The sequence below is a fragment of the Hippoglossus hippoglossus genome, chromosome 1 (assembly GCF_009819705.1).
Source record: "Hippoglossus hippoglossus isolate fHipHip1 chromosome 1, fHipHip1.pri, whole genome shotgun sequence".
NCBI lineage: Eukaryota > Metazoa > Chordata > Actinopteri > Pleuronectiformes > Pleuronectidae > Hippoglossus > Hippoglossus hippoglossus.
Window position 1 is genome coordinate 24,208,540 of NC_047151.1, and position 15,040 is coordinate 24,223,579.

General features: G+C 43.7%; 2 protein-coding genes across 2 annotated transcripts in view; both read left to right on the forward strand.

Moving 5' to 3' along the window:
- Window positions 1-15,040, forward strand: part of LOC117770202 (collagen alpha-1(XI) chain-like) — a 34,972-nt gene that overhangs the window by 16,544 nt on the left and 3,388 nt on the right. Inside the window, exons 9-61 of the mRNA XM_034599349.1 lie at window positions 50-97; window positions 1,205-1,246; window positions 1,385-1,447; window positions 1,534-1,608; window positions 2,244-2,327; window positions 2,451-2,507; window positions 2,930-2,983; window positions 3,091-3,144; window positions 3,261-3,314; window positions 3,406-3,459; window positions 3,548-3,601; window positions 3,690-3,734; window positions 4,521-4,574; window positions 5,506-5,550; window positions 5,632-5,685; window positions 5,760-5,804; window positions 5,891-5,944; window positions 6,083-6,127; window positions 6,219-6,272; window positions 6,702-6,746; window positions 6,884-7,045; window positions 7,145-7,198; window positions 7,291-7,344; window positions 7,434-7,478; window positions 7,892-7,945; window positions 8,061-8,105; window positions 8,186-8,239; window positions 8,794-8,847; window positions 8,947-9,000; window positions 9,106-9,213; window positions 9,430-9,519; window positions 9,600-9,653; window positions 9,767-9,874; window positions 10,808-10,915; window positions 11,019-11,072; window positions 11,209-11,262; window positions 11,385-11,492; window positions 11,583-11,636; window positions 11,728-11,781; window positions 11,867-11,920; window positions 12,014-12,067; window positions 12,185-12,292; window positions 12,862-12,915; window positions 13,068-13,121; window positions 13,256-13,309; window positions 13,462-13,515; window positions 13,598-13,705; window positions 13,795-13,848; window positions 14,236-14,289; window positions 14,376-14,483; window positions 14,581-14,634; window positions 14,746-14,781; window positions 14,868-14,921. Coding sequence (XP_034455240.1) covers window positions 50-97; window positions 1,205-1,246; window positions 1,385-1,447; window positions 1,534-1,608; window positions 2,244-2,327; window positions 2,451-2,507; window positions 2,930-2,983; window positions 3,091-3,144; window positions 3,261-3,314; window positions 3,406-3,459; window positions 3,548-3,601; window positions 3,690-3,734; window positions 4,521-4,574; window positions 5,506-5,550; window positions 5,632-5,685; window positions 5,760-5,804; window positions 5,891-5,944; window positions 6,083-6,127; window positions 6,219-6,272; window positions 6,702-6,746; window positions 6,884-7,045; window positions 7,145-7,198; window positions 7,291-7,344; window positions 7,434-7,478; window positions 7,892-7,945; window positions 8,061-8,105; window positions 8,186-8,239; window positions 8,794-8,847; window positions 8,947-9,000; window positions 9,106-9,213; window positions 9,430-9,519; window positions 9,600-9,653; window positions 9,767-9,874; window positions 10,808-10,915; window positions 11,019-11,072; window positions 11,209-11,262; window positions 11,385-11,492; window positions 11,583-11,636; window positions 11,728-11,781; window positions 11,867-11,920; window positions 12,014-12,067; window positions 12,185-12,292; window positions 12,862-12,915; window positions 13,068-13,121; window positions 13,256-13,309; window positions 13,462-13,515; window positions 13,598-13,705; window positions 13,795-13,848; window positions 14,236-14,289; window positions 14,376-14,483; window positions 14,581-14,634; window positions 14,746-14,781; window positions 14,868-14,921 — 3,348 coding nt within the window. The remainder of the gene's footprint in view (window positions 1-49; window positions 98-1,204; window positions 1,247-1,384; window positions 1,448-1,533; window positions 1,609-2,243; window positions 2,328-2,450; window positions 2,508-2,929; window positions 2,984-3,090; window positions 3,145-3,260; window positions 3,315-3,405; window positions 3,460-3,547; window positions 3,602-3,689; window positions 3,735-4,520; window positions 4,575-5,505; window positions 5,551-5,631; window positions 5,686-5,759; window positions 5,805-5,890; window positions 5,945-6,082; window positions 6,128-6,218; window positions 6,273-6,701; window positions 6,747-6,883; window positions 7,046-7,144; window positions 7,199-7,290; window positions 7,345-7,433; window positions 7,479-7,891; window positions 7,946-8,060; window positions 8,106-8,185; window positions 8,240-8,793; window positions 8,848-8,946; window positions 9,001-9,105; window positions 9,214-9,429; window positions 9,520-9,599; window positions 9,654-9,766; window positions 9,875-10,807; window positions 10,916-11,018; window positions 11,073-11,208; window positions 11,263-11,384; window positions 11,493-11,582; window positions 11,637-11,727; window positions 11,782-11,866; window positions 11,921-12,013; window positions 12,068-12,184; window positions 12,293-12,861; window positions 12,916-13,067; window positions 13,122-13,255; window positions 13,310-13,461; window positions 13,516-13,597; window positions 13,706-13,794; window positions 13,849-14,235; window positions 14,290-14,375; window positions 14,484-14,580; window positions 14,635-14,745; window positions 14,782-14,867; window positions 14,922-15,040) is intronic.
- The window catches only part of LOC117770414 (noelin-2-like), a 50,062-nt gene continuing 39,465 nt past the window's right edge, over window positions 4,444-15,040 (forward strand). The window contains exon 1 of the mRNA XM_034599860.1: window positions 4,444-4,484. The gene's annotated coding sequence lies outside the window, so the exon portion shown is untranslated. The remainder of the gene's footprint in view (window positions 4,485-15,040) is intronic.

The window sequence follows — 15,040 nt, forward strand, 5'->3', positions numbered from 1 at the left end:
TCGTCTGCATTAATGCTGAGTGTGTGTCTGTCCGTCTTCCTCTCCTCAGGATTTACCAGAGAAAGGACAGAAAGGAGAACCAGGCATTTTGGGACAGGTGAGACAAATACACAGTTTTATGAAACAACTCACACAACACGACCACACAAGGGAGGGATATTAAACCTTGAAAGATGAATGATTGTAATATGAGATGGTAATTTTGGAATAAAATGTTCATTTAACAGAATGAATATGTTGTGATATTTGCTGGGGGTCTGTACCAAAGAATCATATTTCTTTAAATCTCTAGTAATTGATTTGTAGACTGACTCTTAATCTCTGTAGCCCCACGATGCTTCTTTTATTATTTTATGTTCTGACACATTTTACCTTTATCAAATAACTGCAGCTCCTGTGATTTGAATTTTGCACCTTGCCACGTTGTGATGTTAATTGTTCAGTTACACTGTTCAGATTTGTCCTGATCCAAAACAGGAAGTGAGGAAAATCATACAATAATTGCCTCTGTAAAGGTCTTGCACAGAAGCTTGTTTCGGGACAGCACTGCACTGGGATGTTTAACATACGTTTTAATCGGAAAAATTCAGATTTAACTGAATAATTGTTATAATTTGTCAACAAACTTGACGAAAATTGCAGCTAAAGTCCAATAAATACAGATAAATCCACTTGCAGATGTTATCCGCTGATATTAGCGTGTGACAAAGATTGCACATGTATAAATAATTGGTGTATATATATATATATATATATATATATATGTCAGCTGGTCAGAAACCGCAGCGGAGAAGTATCAAATCTATGTCTGAGGTAAAAATAGAAACAGTGACATGTTCTGTTTCACAGAGTACTGACAAGAACATGGGGGGTGATATGAAAATACATATACACCATTAAAAAAATACCATATATACACATATATGAATATACATATTTCCTGTATTGCCTATACCTATTGACTAGTTTATAGCTCAACTGTTAAATATCCCACTCTGAACATGTTGGATCAAATTCTAACCAAATGAAATGTCTCCATCTGAAAAATACTGATTTATGTTATGTTTATGTACAAAATTTACTTCATAAATCAACAACAATCAACACCCCCCCCCCCCCCCCTGTATTTGTCTGATATTAATACTGCACATGTATCAGAGTGTTTAAATAAAACTCAACCAAATTTTTTGTGACATCTCTGCAGGGAACGCAGATCACAGGAGCCTACGGTCCTCCAGGACCTGAGGTGAGTGACACGGCTGATTGGCGTCTACCCTGAAACACATTTGACCTTAACCTTTAGTTTTGCATATGATTTTTAATATGTAAATGAATAGAAAACGTTTCCATCACTCACAACTGACTGTTTGTTGTCTGTTCGCAGGGAGAGCCGGGGTCTTCTGGCATCACAGGACCAGTGGGACCTCGAGGAGACCCCGGGGAGCTGGTAAGGACCCTCCTCTGTTCAACATGTGAGTGACTGACTCCACCACACGTTGACGTCTCCGTTTAACCTCCTGTGTCTCCTCTCAGGGGCCTCAAGGGCGGCCGGGTCTGAATGGAGCTGATGGGATCCCGGGTCCCCCAGGCAACATCATGCTCATACCGGTAACATGACGATCCTTGTGTGTTGCCCTTGGCCCTACAGGCTGCAGTCGTAGTGCTGTGGCAGTTATTTGCTCCTGGTAACCTTTTAGCGGAGCCTCGGGGTAAATGGCAACGTGTGAATGTTGTAACAGGGAAACGGGGCCGGCTCTGGATTGTTACGTAAATTAACCATTTGTTTGTCTTTGTAAAATATCTCCTGCTCTTTCTTAACCCTCCAGAAACCACATCAAACATTTATTTGATTGTCATCAAATTTAGTTCTTAAGTGTTCCACAAAATATATTTTTATCAGCCACATTTATGTGTTAACACAAAGCTTTGTTGACCAATGTCCTTACATGGGTGTTGACTTGGGTTGAGATCTGGTGAATGTGACAATCGCAGATTATGATTCACGTCATTTTCATACTTTACAGAGTCACTTGTGCTCAAAAACATCTACATTTGGGAAGTTTTTCCGATTTATTTCACCCGTACTCAACTTTTTATTTAAGAGTTGAATAGCAGTGCTAGACATTGGCCACTAGGTGGGGTATTGAGTTTGACTTAACAGCATTTTGTGTGTGTGTGTGTGTGTGTGTGTGTGTGTGTGTGTGTGTGTGTGTGTCTCGGTGTGTATGTGTGTGCATGTGCAGTTCCAGTCAGGTGGCGGTCCAAAGACAGGTGCTGTGGTTTCTGCACAGGAGGCGCAGGCTCAGGCCATCCTGCAGCAGACCAAGGTTCACAAACTTTAAAAAACCTATCATATCTAAAACACATGTAAAGAGCTTTTGTGGAATTACTGCAGTTTGCATGTCACTGACTTAAATCCGTCTTCCTCCTTCTCCCTCCTCCTCCTCCAGCTGGCTATGAAGGGACCTCCGGGACCACTCGGTCTCAGGGGACGACCCGGACCACTGGTGAGTGAAATCACATCATGTTGACATTTTGGTGTGTATATTTATGCTGCTTTATTTTCAGAAGAAGTGGAGGTTCAGGTGAAGGGTGAATAATCTGCCGGAGAGTGGTTGGGCTGTCGAACGCGGTGTGAGGGGTTCATATTTGAACTGTAATGACCCGGTTGAATTTTATAATATACAGTCAAGAAGCACATCGGACCGTCTGAAAGAATTTTGCCAACGAAGTACAACGAAGTGATTTAGTTATTTATCATGGGCCTCTTATACTTTACATTGATGTAAGAGGTGTTATTGAATTGTGAAGTGTATTACAGTCACTAACATCCTGTAGTGTAAATGTTTGCACGTGTGTGAATGGTGTCAGACAGAGGATTCCAAAGCCGACTTGTTTAGGACTCAATGTTTTTAAACTTTTTCCCCAGGGTTCACCCGGTTCCTCTGGGCTGAAGGGGGCCAACGGAGACATGGGGCCGACGGTGAGTGAGCTGCTCATCTCGTTAACACACTCGTATAATAACACTGGAGCTCGTCTAAGAACCAGCCTGACTGTCACCGGCTTTCTCGTTCCACCTTTTCCCCCCAGGGTCCTTCAGGAATGCCAGGTATCCCGGGTCAGAACGGACGACTTGGGAAAAGGGTGAGACTATTTACTGGATTTATTTTCTCCATATATAAACATCTGGTTCCTCAGAAGAATCCAAAGGGAAAAACTGCATCTTTTCTCAAAAGCTGTAACTCGTGTGTCTTCCTCAGGGTCGCTCAGGTACAGATGGAGGCCGTGGTGCAATAGGAGAATCTGGAGCCAAGGTAAAAAATAAACTGACGTCAACATTGTCCATTCACTGACTCCTCTGCCTTTTACAATATGAACCCATCTGTGTATTCATCCAAATCTCAGGGTGATCGAGGGTTTGATGGCCTGCCTGGTCTCCCTGGAAACAAAGGACATAAAGTAAGTTTAGACGACTGAATTGATGAGCAGTGTTGAGCTGATAATTCATGAAACTAACAGCCAACTTCCGGGTGTTTATTCTCTCAAGGGGGACAGAGGTAAACCAGGTCTGATAGGTCCTTCAGGAGAGTCAGGGGAAAAGGTGAGAGCTCATGGTGCTTGTAGGGATTCATGTTTATATTTAAGTCTGTGCCTCTGTATCCAGGTAGTAACACTTGAGCTTCTCACAGGGCTCTGATGGGCCAGCCGGGCCAAGAGGACAGCCAGGTGATGCTGTGAGTGTTTACACACAAACACACAAATATTAAAATACATCCCACCAATGATTTTACATATGAGGATCAGTTAAAGTGTGAGGAAATTACCCTGATGAGGTTGTCAAGAGGCTATCAAGTTGCATTATGGGAAATGGGAGGTCCAGTGTTTTTGGATTTGATCTATAGACAAATACACTATACCTGTAAACAAAACTATCATCAGTCCATCTGTCAGAGGCTTTTTTTCTGCAGCTTCACAATGTCGATACATTGAAGAATAATAAAAACATTTTTTTAACAACTATAGGTTTTTTTAAACAGCGGCTTAAATAAAATGTTATATTTCTACTAATTTACGAGTTTCTACTTTGACCAAAGCCATTTGAGCAGCCTTTGGTTGCTCACAGGTGATCAGTCTGTGTGGAGAGCAAAAGAGATGGAACACATGAATCGGCTAAATTCCCTTGTCATTTATCTGCATTTGTGTACAGACATCACTGTTTGTGTTTTCTGTCAAGAAACGTTTGACTTGTGTGACAAAAGAAACTAGTTGGACCTTAAACTGTGTGAAAACGGGAGACAGAGTCTTGGTCTGGATATCTGTCTCCATCAGAAGCCCCAAAATATTATACAGAAAAAATATTAGAGATAAGTCTTGAGCCTCAGACAACACAACAGAGGTTTTTACACAAATGTCAAACTGCTCCTCACAAAACAAGTATGAGAGCGCACACACACACACACACACACACACACACACACACACACGTCATCATATTTCATTGTATGGTAATTGTGTTTCAGGGCTCCAGAGGTCTGAATGGCCCCAGAGGTCGTGCTGGTCCCCCAGGCCAACCTGTGAGTGTGAACCTTACACCTTTTTATACATACCTCCTCTGCACACACACACACACACACACACACACACACACACACACACACACACACACACACACACACACACACACACACACACACAAACAGTCACCCACATTAATCATCACACTTGGCAGCAGTAGAAAGACCTTTGTGTTCGTTCATGCGGTGAAACCGAGGCTCTTCTCTCGAATCAATCGAGCTGCGGTGTCAGGATCAGATAATTCCATATGATAATGTTTAATCACAACTTTATAGTAGTTGTCGGTTTGTTAAACACGATGTTATGTAATTCTTATCTGCAACTGAGAATGTGACTCAGAGTCTCTCTCTGCCAAACACAACATCGCGTTTCCCAACACCTGAAGCAGATTCTTTCTAGTGTGCATAATTTACGTTTGCACTTGTAGCAGCACAAGTTCGAACTTGTCGCTGTTGGATTACACATTGAGGAGCTGTTTTTTCTTTAAATTACATATTTACCTGCTTCCATATACATGTTGTCGGTTAATTAAGCATCACACATCAAAGAAGGAGGTGATTAGTGGGGGGGCTGATTTTTGGTTTCATGTAGTTGTCCAGGAAACTCGCGTAACAAGCCTCAGGGACATTTCTGTTCAAGGTAGAAGGCAGCGAACCCCCCCTCGTGTCTTTAGTAGGACAGGGGAAAAAAAGATAAAGCCAGAAAATGAATCCCATATAGGGAGATTGACATGTGCAGTATAGACTTGGCAGTGTCACAATCTCCCTTTAAACCCCATACATCCTCTTGCAGGGTGCTATTACTTCTGTAATGAAAAGCTCCTGTGATCTCTCAACGTTTAAATGTGGAGGCCACACAAGTGCACTCGAGGACACAGGAACAAAAAAAGAGTGGCTTCCATTAACTGCCTTCTTTTCTCTCCCCCCACAGGGCATTCGAGGAATCGATGGCGGTCAAGGCTCGAAGGGAAACATAGTGAGTAAACTAAAGATAGGAGACGCTAGAGCCTGATGACAAATTAGACCCCACAGCGTAATCATTTCCTGTTTGTAACAGGGATCACCGGGAGACACGGGAGCACCGGGACAACAAGGCAACCCTGGAATAGTGGTATGAGCTCAGATCCTAACAACTAATCACATTAATGAATACACAGAAGCACTAACGTTACACCTCCACTACAGGGCTTCCCTGGTCCTCAGGGGTTAGTCGGGTTGCCAGGAGACAAGGTACGACTCTTTTACTTTGAATTACATCTTTAGAAGTTGGAAGTGCAGAAGTGGTGATAATCGATTGGTCTGTTTTCATCTGGTAGGGGCCTCAAGGGAAGAAAGGGTTGCAGGGCTTACCTGGAAACGATGGGCCCTCAGTACGTATATGTGTTTTCTCTTTTTTTTTGCACTATATTTTCTCCTCTCTTATAGACACAATGCATTCTGTCGCACCTAATCCTGACCTTAGAATCACAACTGCATTCCTGACTGCAGCCTTGGCTTCTTTTCAACAGGGTCATCCAGGAAGAGAAGGCACTCCAGGTGAAAAAGGCCTGCCGGTAAGTCTGTCGTTTGTCTGTTGTTCTGCCGCTGTTAGGGTTGACAAAGGAGGTGTCAGTCAAATTAATGTGTGTATGTTTTCATCTGCAGGGTCCTTCGGGAGTGCAGGGGCCTGTTGGGTATCCTGGACAACGAGGGGTTAAGGTACAAAATGCAAATCAGAGTTGTAGTAGTTGTTTCTTTAACTTTTCTTTATAAGTAATATTATGCATAGTCAGGTGACTGAGATCTATGAGTGTGTGGTATTTGGTGCATCTTGTTTGAGTTTCTAGGGACTGTTGGGCCTTGGCGGAGGTATTTCCTCCACTTAAACGTCAAAACCATAACAATGGCATTGAAACATGATTTGAATATGGAAATATTGTAGTTTTTGAACAAATGTACCCGGTTTAAAACCTGAATGCAGGGAAGTATTACAAGCTATGAGTACCTGCTCCTGAAGGAGATAACAAGATATCAACATGTGGTTTGTTGTGGTTGTAACCTCATGCTTATGTCATAAACAGCCAGTTATATTATACTATGTGTTTTCTAGTTGATTCCAGTTTTGTTGTGTCTCTTCCTGTTTAACAGGGAGCAGATGGAATCCGAGGATTAATGGGAAGCAAAGGGGAGAAGGTAAGAATCTGTATTTTAACCGTGGAGGAAACAAAACATCCTGATTGTTTTTCTTCCATTGTGATTTTATTTAATCTGTTAAACTGGATTGACTGTCTGTCCCGCTGTGTCCTCCTCACCCTCCGCTCTGTCTGCAGGGAGAGGACGGTTTCTCCGGGGCCAAGGGGGAGATGGGAGCGAAGGGCGACACTGGAGACAATGGAGTTCTAGGTGGGAGAGGAGAAGATGGACCCGAGGGACCCAAAGGTCAGACGGGTCCTCTAGGAGAAGGCGGCCCATCTGGTACTTTTGGAGAGAAGGTATGAAGCTACGTTAGCATGTTTAATGCTAATAGCAATTTATAAAAATGTTCTCTACTCATCTTGTACAAGAAAAGTCACACATTGTCAATTTTATAGGGAAAACTGGGAGTTCCAGGGCTGCCAGGGTATCCAGGACGTCAGGGGACAAAGGTAAAATGAAGGAAATAATAAACAATTGGTTGAATTCATGTTGACAAGTTACAGATGTGGTGGATGAATGTTTGTGGATTTCTCCTCCACAGGGTTCTGATGGTTTCCCTGGTTCACTGGGAACTGCAGGAGAGAAAGGGAAAAAGGTGAGTGGAGAGTTTAAAATCATGATGAGGATGATGTCTGGAAGTAAGACCTTTTTAATTCACATCCTGTCTTTTGTGCTTTTACCCAGGGTCCTGCAGGACAACCAGGAAGCGGAGGCCAGAGGGGTCCAAATGTGAGTGCTGTGTTTTAAAATATGCACCAGTTCAGCAGGTAATGGAGCAAAAAAAATGCCCATCTCTGTGGTTTTCTCTAGTCCATTAGCTTTGTTAAATCAAGAGTCCTCTTGCAGAACGTCTCTGTTCATTGGTGGGGAACTATTTTCCTTCCAAGAGTCACAACAAATCCTCCCGCGTATCAAACCCTGCAGTAATCTCACGCACAGAAATGGCTTGTTGGATGTTTCTTCTCATGTCGCTGTGTTCATTAAACCAGTAACTGAACCAGTGTCTGACTTTTCACTGTGCAGACATAGAGACTCACTGAGCACTGAACTGGGGATTGATTTGAACTACACCTGCAGTTTTAGGTTAGTAAAAGTTCAGGCACATCCTCCATTTGGTCTCACTCCTGTTTCCTCCCTGACAGGGTGCACGAGGTGCCAGAGGAGCACGAGGGCCGACCGGGAAATCAGGAGAGAAGGTCAGCTGATTCTCCTCCAGCCAATAGTAACACCCCGTCACTCGTTACTGAAGGATGAATACATTTAATACTATTATTTTCCTCCATCTTCTCCTTGTTACTTATGTTATCATAGGGCGCCTCAGGACATGATGGACCCCCAGGATCTACTGGAGAGAGGGTAAGAAAAATGCTTTTAATAAAACACATCAATTGTGTGACTGATGGATCATCTATTAAATTTGCCTCATTTCTTTCAAGGGACCTCAAGGACCGCTAGGAAGGAACGGAGAGCCAGGACCTAAAGGATCAAGCGTGAGTAGCAAAACACTCCAATTTATACTTGATTCGTAAGTTATTACCTTAATTTTGAACTGGAAAGGACTTTAAAGTTTTTATTTTGAAACTGGTCATTATCTGATCAGAACTGTGAACACACCAGAAAGAAATCCTCACCTTATGCTTTGAATTATGTCCAGTGGCCTGTAGGGGACAGCTCTTACATTTCTGTATTTTACAGCTTTAAAGCAACACTATGTGACTTTTACTGAGCAACAGCGCCCTCTGTAGACACACGTGGGGACTAACTATGGGACTCTGTTTCTGGATGATTAAGTGGTTTTAATATTGATTAAAAAACAAAGCCTACCAATCTCTTACTGTGTTGTCCCACTCACTTAACTGAAACACAACCAGAAGGGCTGCCGATGTAACAAATCCACCAAACTGTATATAAAATTCTTCATATTTTAAAAGTTCAGCAGTACACTTAAACATGCTGGACCTGATTCTGACATCTTTAACTTTGATCAACGGCGGGGGCCATTGATTTCTCACCTTGACCTTGGCATATTTGTTTGTGTGTGTAGGGTCCAGCTGGGAAGGATGGACTTCCAGGTCACCCAGGCCAAAGAGGAGAAGCAGTGAGTAATTTATTATTTGACTAATGGCCGTCGACTCACAAAAACTCTCTCACAGACTCACCAGAATATGTTTAACACACATCATCTCTGTGACTGCAGGGATTCCAAGGGAAGACGGGACCTCCTGGACCTTCCGGTGTTGTGGGGCCACAGGTGAGCTCAACAATGAGAATCACTTAGGTTATGTAATATTTCTCCAACCTCGTGGTTCATGTCTGTAATGGTAATAATTGACCCAACCACTTGTGCGCCTCTCAGGGCAAATCAGGAGAGTCCGGCCCAACTGGGGACCGCGGTCACCCAGGAGCACCAGGGGTCCCTGGAGAGCATGGTTTACCGGGGGCTGCTGGGAAGGAAGGTGGAAAGGTGGGTTCATACAGATGTATCACACAGACTGATCATCATTTCCTACTACAGAGAGATTATTAGTGTTTTAACAATGTGGTTTCATGCCTTTGTATAAATTACACCTCTTTGGCCATTATTTATTGGAACAGACGTGAAGATTGAGACCATATTGACAAAATGGCTGAGGCATGCAACCGCAACTGCAAGGAGATAACTCTACTTCTTTTCCCATAGGGTGACCCAGGTTTACCCGGGACATCTGGGAAGAGCGGTCCTACGGGCCTGAAAGGATTCAGGGGGAGCCGAGGAGCGACTGGAATTATGGTAACACAGAAACACAGACCAAACCCCAGAGACATCACCTGATTTCTTATTTCTCTAAATTAAATAAGTGATCTTTGCAGGGGCCTCCCGGTCTGAAAGGAGGATCAGGACCTAACGGACTCCAGGGAGCCCTCGTGAGTTAGAGTATATCTCTGTTTTTCTACAGTTCCACTGATCCAAACCTTGCCTTTGCCATCTCATTACTTCTCTTCATCAATAAGTGCTTACATGTACTCTGTGTCATTAGGGAGCCTCAGGCGAGAGGGGCCCTCCAGGAGTAGCTGGGGCCATCGGACAGCCGGGTCGGGCCGGAACTATCGGAGGACCTGGACCAATGGGAGAGAAGGGGGAGCCTGTAAATACATCCGACTCTTTTCATGTTTTTTTAATTATTTCTCTCTATTAGATTTTTTTATTGCTTTTAATACTGTATTCCATTGACGCCCTTTTATTCTTGCAGTGTACATTCCTCAAGCTCTTTCTAAGGAATTTCATGCTAATACTGGGTTGAGTCTCTCTTTGTTCTCAAAACTACTTTGTACCATTGATTCCACAAGATGGAAACATTCCTTTAAGTGTCTGCTGATATGACTGCATCACGTGGTTTCTGGCCAACCTCCTGTTCATTGACATCAGATCTGGTGACCAGGCCGGCCACTGAAGTTCCCTGATCTCATGACACTTTTGTGGTTCATTATCCTGGTGGAAGAAATCTTTAGACGACGAATGTGGCTTTTAAAGGATGCACATTGTTGACAACAATACACAAAAAAAGACATTCAAAAGATGATTGATTCATTTTAAGGGGCCCAAAGTGTGTCAAGTAAATATTCCCCACGTAAATACATCACCACCTCCAGCCTGATGTGGTTGGGTCCATGGATTCACGCACTTGACACCATATTCAGACCGTCTGTGTTCATCAAGCTTCTCTAGTCTTCAACTGTCCAGCTTTTTGGCCTCTGATCACTGCAGCCACAGATTTCTGTTATTGGTTGACAGGAGTGGAACCTCAGTCGTAGAGAGGTTACCTGAGCTCCTGTAGCCTTTAACCAGTCTGGCCATTCTCCTCTCGTCAACAAAGCATTTCCATCCACTCCTGCTTACTGGATGTTTTTTGAATGAATGAATAAGCAGGTCTACAGGTGTCCCTAATAAAGTGCTGGTGGTTCAGTGACTCGATGGAAACATATAATAGTTGTTTTTCTTCTTTGGTGGATATGTTGTTTTTTCCATGTGTTTGTGTTTATAGTTTACAACACATTAAAGGTTTACATTTGTGCCTCAGGGAGACAAGGGACCTGTTGGACCAGCAGGTCAGGACGGAGACCAGGGAACTGTCGGAATGCCCGGAGCTACGGGTCCTACTGGACCTCCAGGAGATGACGGAGATAAGGTAAATATGTTCCTCAGTGAGTTTGAGAAGCAAAGTAAAAATTGTGTTTGTGCGCCGTGTGCGGTGGTAATGAAGTGTATGTCTGCTGTGTGTGTGTCCACAGGGGGAGCAGGGAGGCCCCGGGCAGAAAGGCAGCAAAGGAGACAAAGGAGAAGGAGTGAGTTTGCAGTGGGAGACATACATCGATGGAATTGTATTTCATTATCAGAGCAGATGTCATTATCGCTGAATATCTCTCTCTCTCTCTCTCTCTCTCTCTCTCTCTCTCTCTCTCTCTCTCTCTCTCTCCAAAGGGCCCCCAAGGTCCCATTGGCACTCAAGGGCCTATTGGTCAGCCAGGACTCCCGGTGAGTCTGCTGCTCTGTTTGTTTTCTGTGTCTTGAAAATTAAAAAAAACTCAAATCAGTATATAAATCAGTAATAAACCTCTAACAATGTGTCCTCCTGATTCTCCGGCTCTGTATTGTAGGGTATGGACGGACTGCTAGGTCCCCGGGGCCAGCAGGGCATGTACGGTCCGAAAGGAGACGAGGGTCTACGCGGCTTTAAGGGCTCCAGGGGACCAATAGGATTACAGGTGAGATTTGTTCACAGGTCCGACTCCAGATCATCCAAGTGAAGTGGCCTTGGAGCGCGACACTAATCCTCTAATCCTGTGTTTCTCAAGGGCATGCCGGGCCTGCCAGGAGAAAAGGGTGAGAGTGGACATGGGGGACTGATGGTGAGATCATTATCCTGTTTCCTCCTTTCTTTTCATCACATCTCCATTCATTTACACACATTAATGAATCATTGTTTTTTTGTTTGTTCAGGGTCCACCTGGGCAACAAGGCCCATCTGGTCCTCAAGGACCTGTTGGGGGTCAGGTAAGTCTCACAGAATTATTTATGCATCCTCATTTAGTCAAGCACTTGTTTTGAATTTGAATATTTAAATGTGTGTGCCGTACAGGGTCCAACCGGGCGACTAGGAATGATAGGACAGCCTGGTGTTGGTGGAGAGAAGGTAAAAACTGATAGCACATTGTTTATGCATATTAAAATGGTTCCCACATTATCTATGTCTGCATGTCTCACTCTCAATGTGTCTCTGTTTCAGGGGGAGGATGGTGAGGCTGGTGACCCTGGACCCGTCGGTGTTTCAGGAAAGCTCGTGAGTGTGTCTTCATTCTCAAACTCGCTTCTTCCACCTTCAATGTTTCGGCTTCTTTTATTGTTCCTGTCTGCCTCACCTCTGTCTGTGGCTCTCTCTGCTCCCTCGTTACTTCAGGGAGATAAAGGAGACCAGGGGGAGAAGGGAGATTCAGGCCCTCCAGGAGCAGCTGGTACTCCAGGAGCCAGGGGCCCTTCAGGCGAAGATGGGCCCAAGGGCAATTCTGTGAGAAGCCATCAATACTCTCCTGTGAAACTAGACAATACAATGCATTAAAGACCACTGTACTACTGTGTGAACCTCTATAATATTTAAGTTAAATAAGTTAAAGCATACTTTACTGCACCACAAAAAATATGACATTTTGACACCTGTTTTATGAGATAAAGAAATTATTATTCCACAAGAATGTTAAGTTTGAGGTAAAAAGAAAAACAGTGACTTAGTTGCAGACACCGAGCACAAAAGATATTTGTTTAATCTGTTTAGGATTTGACTGCACTTTTAGTAATCAAAATAAAAGTTATTCAATGGAGCTGAAAGATCATATTTCCTTTGTAGATAATTGGTCCTTCCTGGAGATTATCCTGAGGGAATAATCTGACTAAGAGCCATAAAACGAAAGCATCACTGCCTTTTAATCAGTTTCTATCAATTACACAGGTTTTGGACTGAACTGTCTTTATTTGACGGCTTCCATAGTTGCAGCTCTCTCTGTGTACACCAGAACATGATTCAAAACACATTTATATCCTCCACAATACTATTGCTCTCTCTCTCTCTCTCTCCCTCAGGGTTCTATAGGCCTGACAGGGGACCTTGGACAACAGGGAGAAGCTGGACCCAATGTGAGTAGCTGCTAAACCTCCTCCTTGCCATTTGTGTTTTGTTATCACGTGAAAGATTCTCATTTCACCTTTCAGACTCTTTTATTTTCTGTTCAAAATTTATATTTATTATTTAAGTTTTCCTTTGCCCTCCATTTTTTCTCTCTCATCAGGGCGTGGATGGTCTGCCTGGGTCCAAAGGAGACACCGGGGATCCTGGGAAATCTGTGAGCTCCTCTCCTCTGCATAACGCACCACACACTGTGACATCCATGCTTTCTTTAATTCATGAGCATTCAGTATGTTGTCGTCAAACAAACACCATGACTGGCCATGTAACCTGTTTCTGTAAACATCTCAGGGACCACCAGGAGCAGCAGGGGAACCGGGACCATCTGGACCTCCTGGACGAAGGGTGGGTGTTTTCGTGTTTGTGCGTCGGTGCCTGTGTGCGTGCGTGCGTGTGTGTGTGTGTGTGTGTGTGTGTGGTGTTGTGTGGTGTTGTGTGTGTGTGTGTGTGTTATTGTGACAGATTAAGGTTAAAATGTTTGAAATGTTGTTCTTCAGGGCCACTTGGGGAAACAAGGGAAGGAAGGAAAGTCAGGCCTGAAAGGAGTGAAGGTGAGTTAGAAACAACTCTTTGAACATTAACTTCTGAATCTTAACAGTTACTAAAAGTCACCCTGTTGTCTGTTTGTTTCAGGGTGCCCCCGGTTTGGAGGGTCCCGTTGGGAAAACGGGCCCTGTAGGTGCCCAGGGGCATTCTGGCAGGTTTGGCCCTCAGGGTCTAAGAGGAATTCCCGGCCCTGCAGTAAGTTAAATTTAAAGAAAGCACAGAACTAATCAGAGAAGCACAAAAAAGATGAAGGTTAAGAAATCGTTTCTGTGCCTGTCTCTCAGGGTGAGCAGGGTTTGAATGGAGCGCCCGGCCAGACCGGACCACCAGGTCCCATGGTAAGATGACACATCAATGATCAATATTTGAAGATTGGAAATGATAATTCCAAACTAAATCAAGACTTATTCTTATTTGCTTTTATACAGTGATTTAGATAAGAGGATCAATAAAACTCTACAGCCAACATCCAGTTAGCTTAGCTTAGCACAAACACTTGGTAGCTTATCTTAGCACTGAAACTCTCAGACATGAGAGTGGTTTCACTCTCCAAATCTAACTCTCAGCAGGAAAGCAAATAATGTTGAGCTATTCTTTTAAGAGAAAAGACAAAGAGGAAGCTGATTGGCAGTTTTTTCTGAGAGGAGGACGACTTTATCATCAGATGTATCTCCCATCAGAGAAGTAAATGAATGGGTTTTAAATGTTTAATGTTCTCTTCTCAGGGTCCATCAGGATTACCAGGACTAAAGGGAGACCCTGGCAAGAAGGGAGACAAGGTACATGGATAACGAACACACCTGAATATCTACTCTGCCCTTTTGCTGTGGCTTCGACCGCGATCTGATTTGTGTCGTCTGTGCAGGGTCATGGTGGTTTAATAGGTCTGATAGGGCCACCAGGAGACATTGGAGAGAAGGGGGACAGAGGACTGCCAGGAAACCAAGGAATACCAGGACCAAAAGGAGATGAGGTGCTACAAAAAGACTTATTCTCGCATTTTAGAGAGTAAAACCACATCTACTGGTTCTGTTCTTCTGACAGCTTTGTTTGTTTGTGCTCAATATCAGGGTCTAGTTGGTCCATCTGGTCCCAACGGACCCCCTGGCCCCACAGGCCTCTCTGTGAGTACATCTGATCATGTGACTGTGAATTAGTACTATTGTCAGCATAGAGTTTACTGAAATATCGTTCATCCCATCTCTCTCTGTCTCTATCTTCTATCTCTCTCACAGGGTGCTGCTGGTCTAAAGGGATCTAAAGGAAACCAGGTAAGTGTAAACTGATTTATTCAGTGCTTTTACATTTTACTTCTACTCAAACTGAACTAATTTTGCTGTGTGTGTGTTTGCATTAGGGTCCAATTGGCCCCAGAGGAGACCTTGGTTCTATTGGACCTCCAGGACCACCAGTGAGTTCATAGACATTTAATTCATCCAAGAACAGTACAAACGGCAGATACCTACATTTATCAATGTGTAACTTCACATGTTTGTCTGCTTTGATTAACTCCTCTCTCTCCTCTCCTCT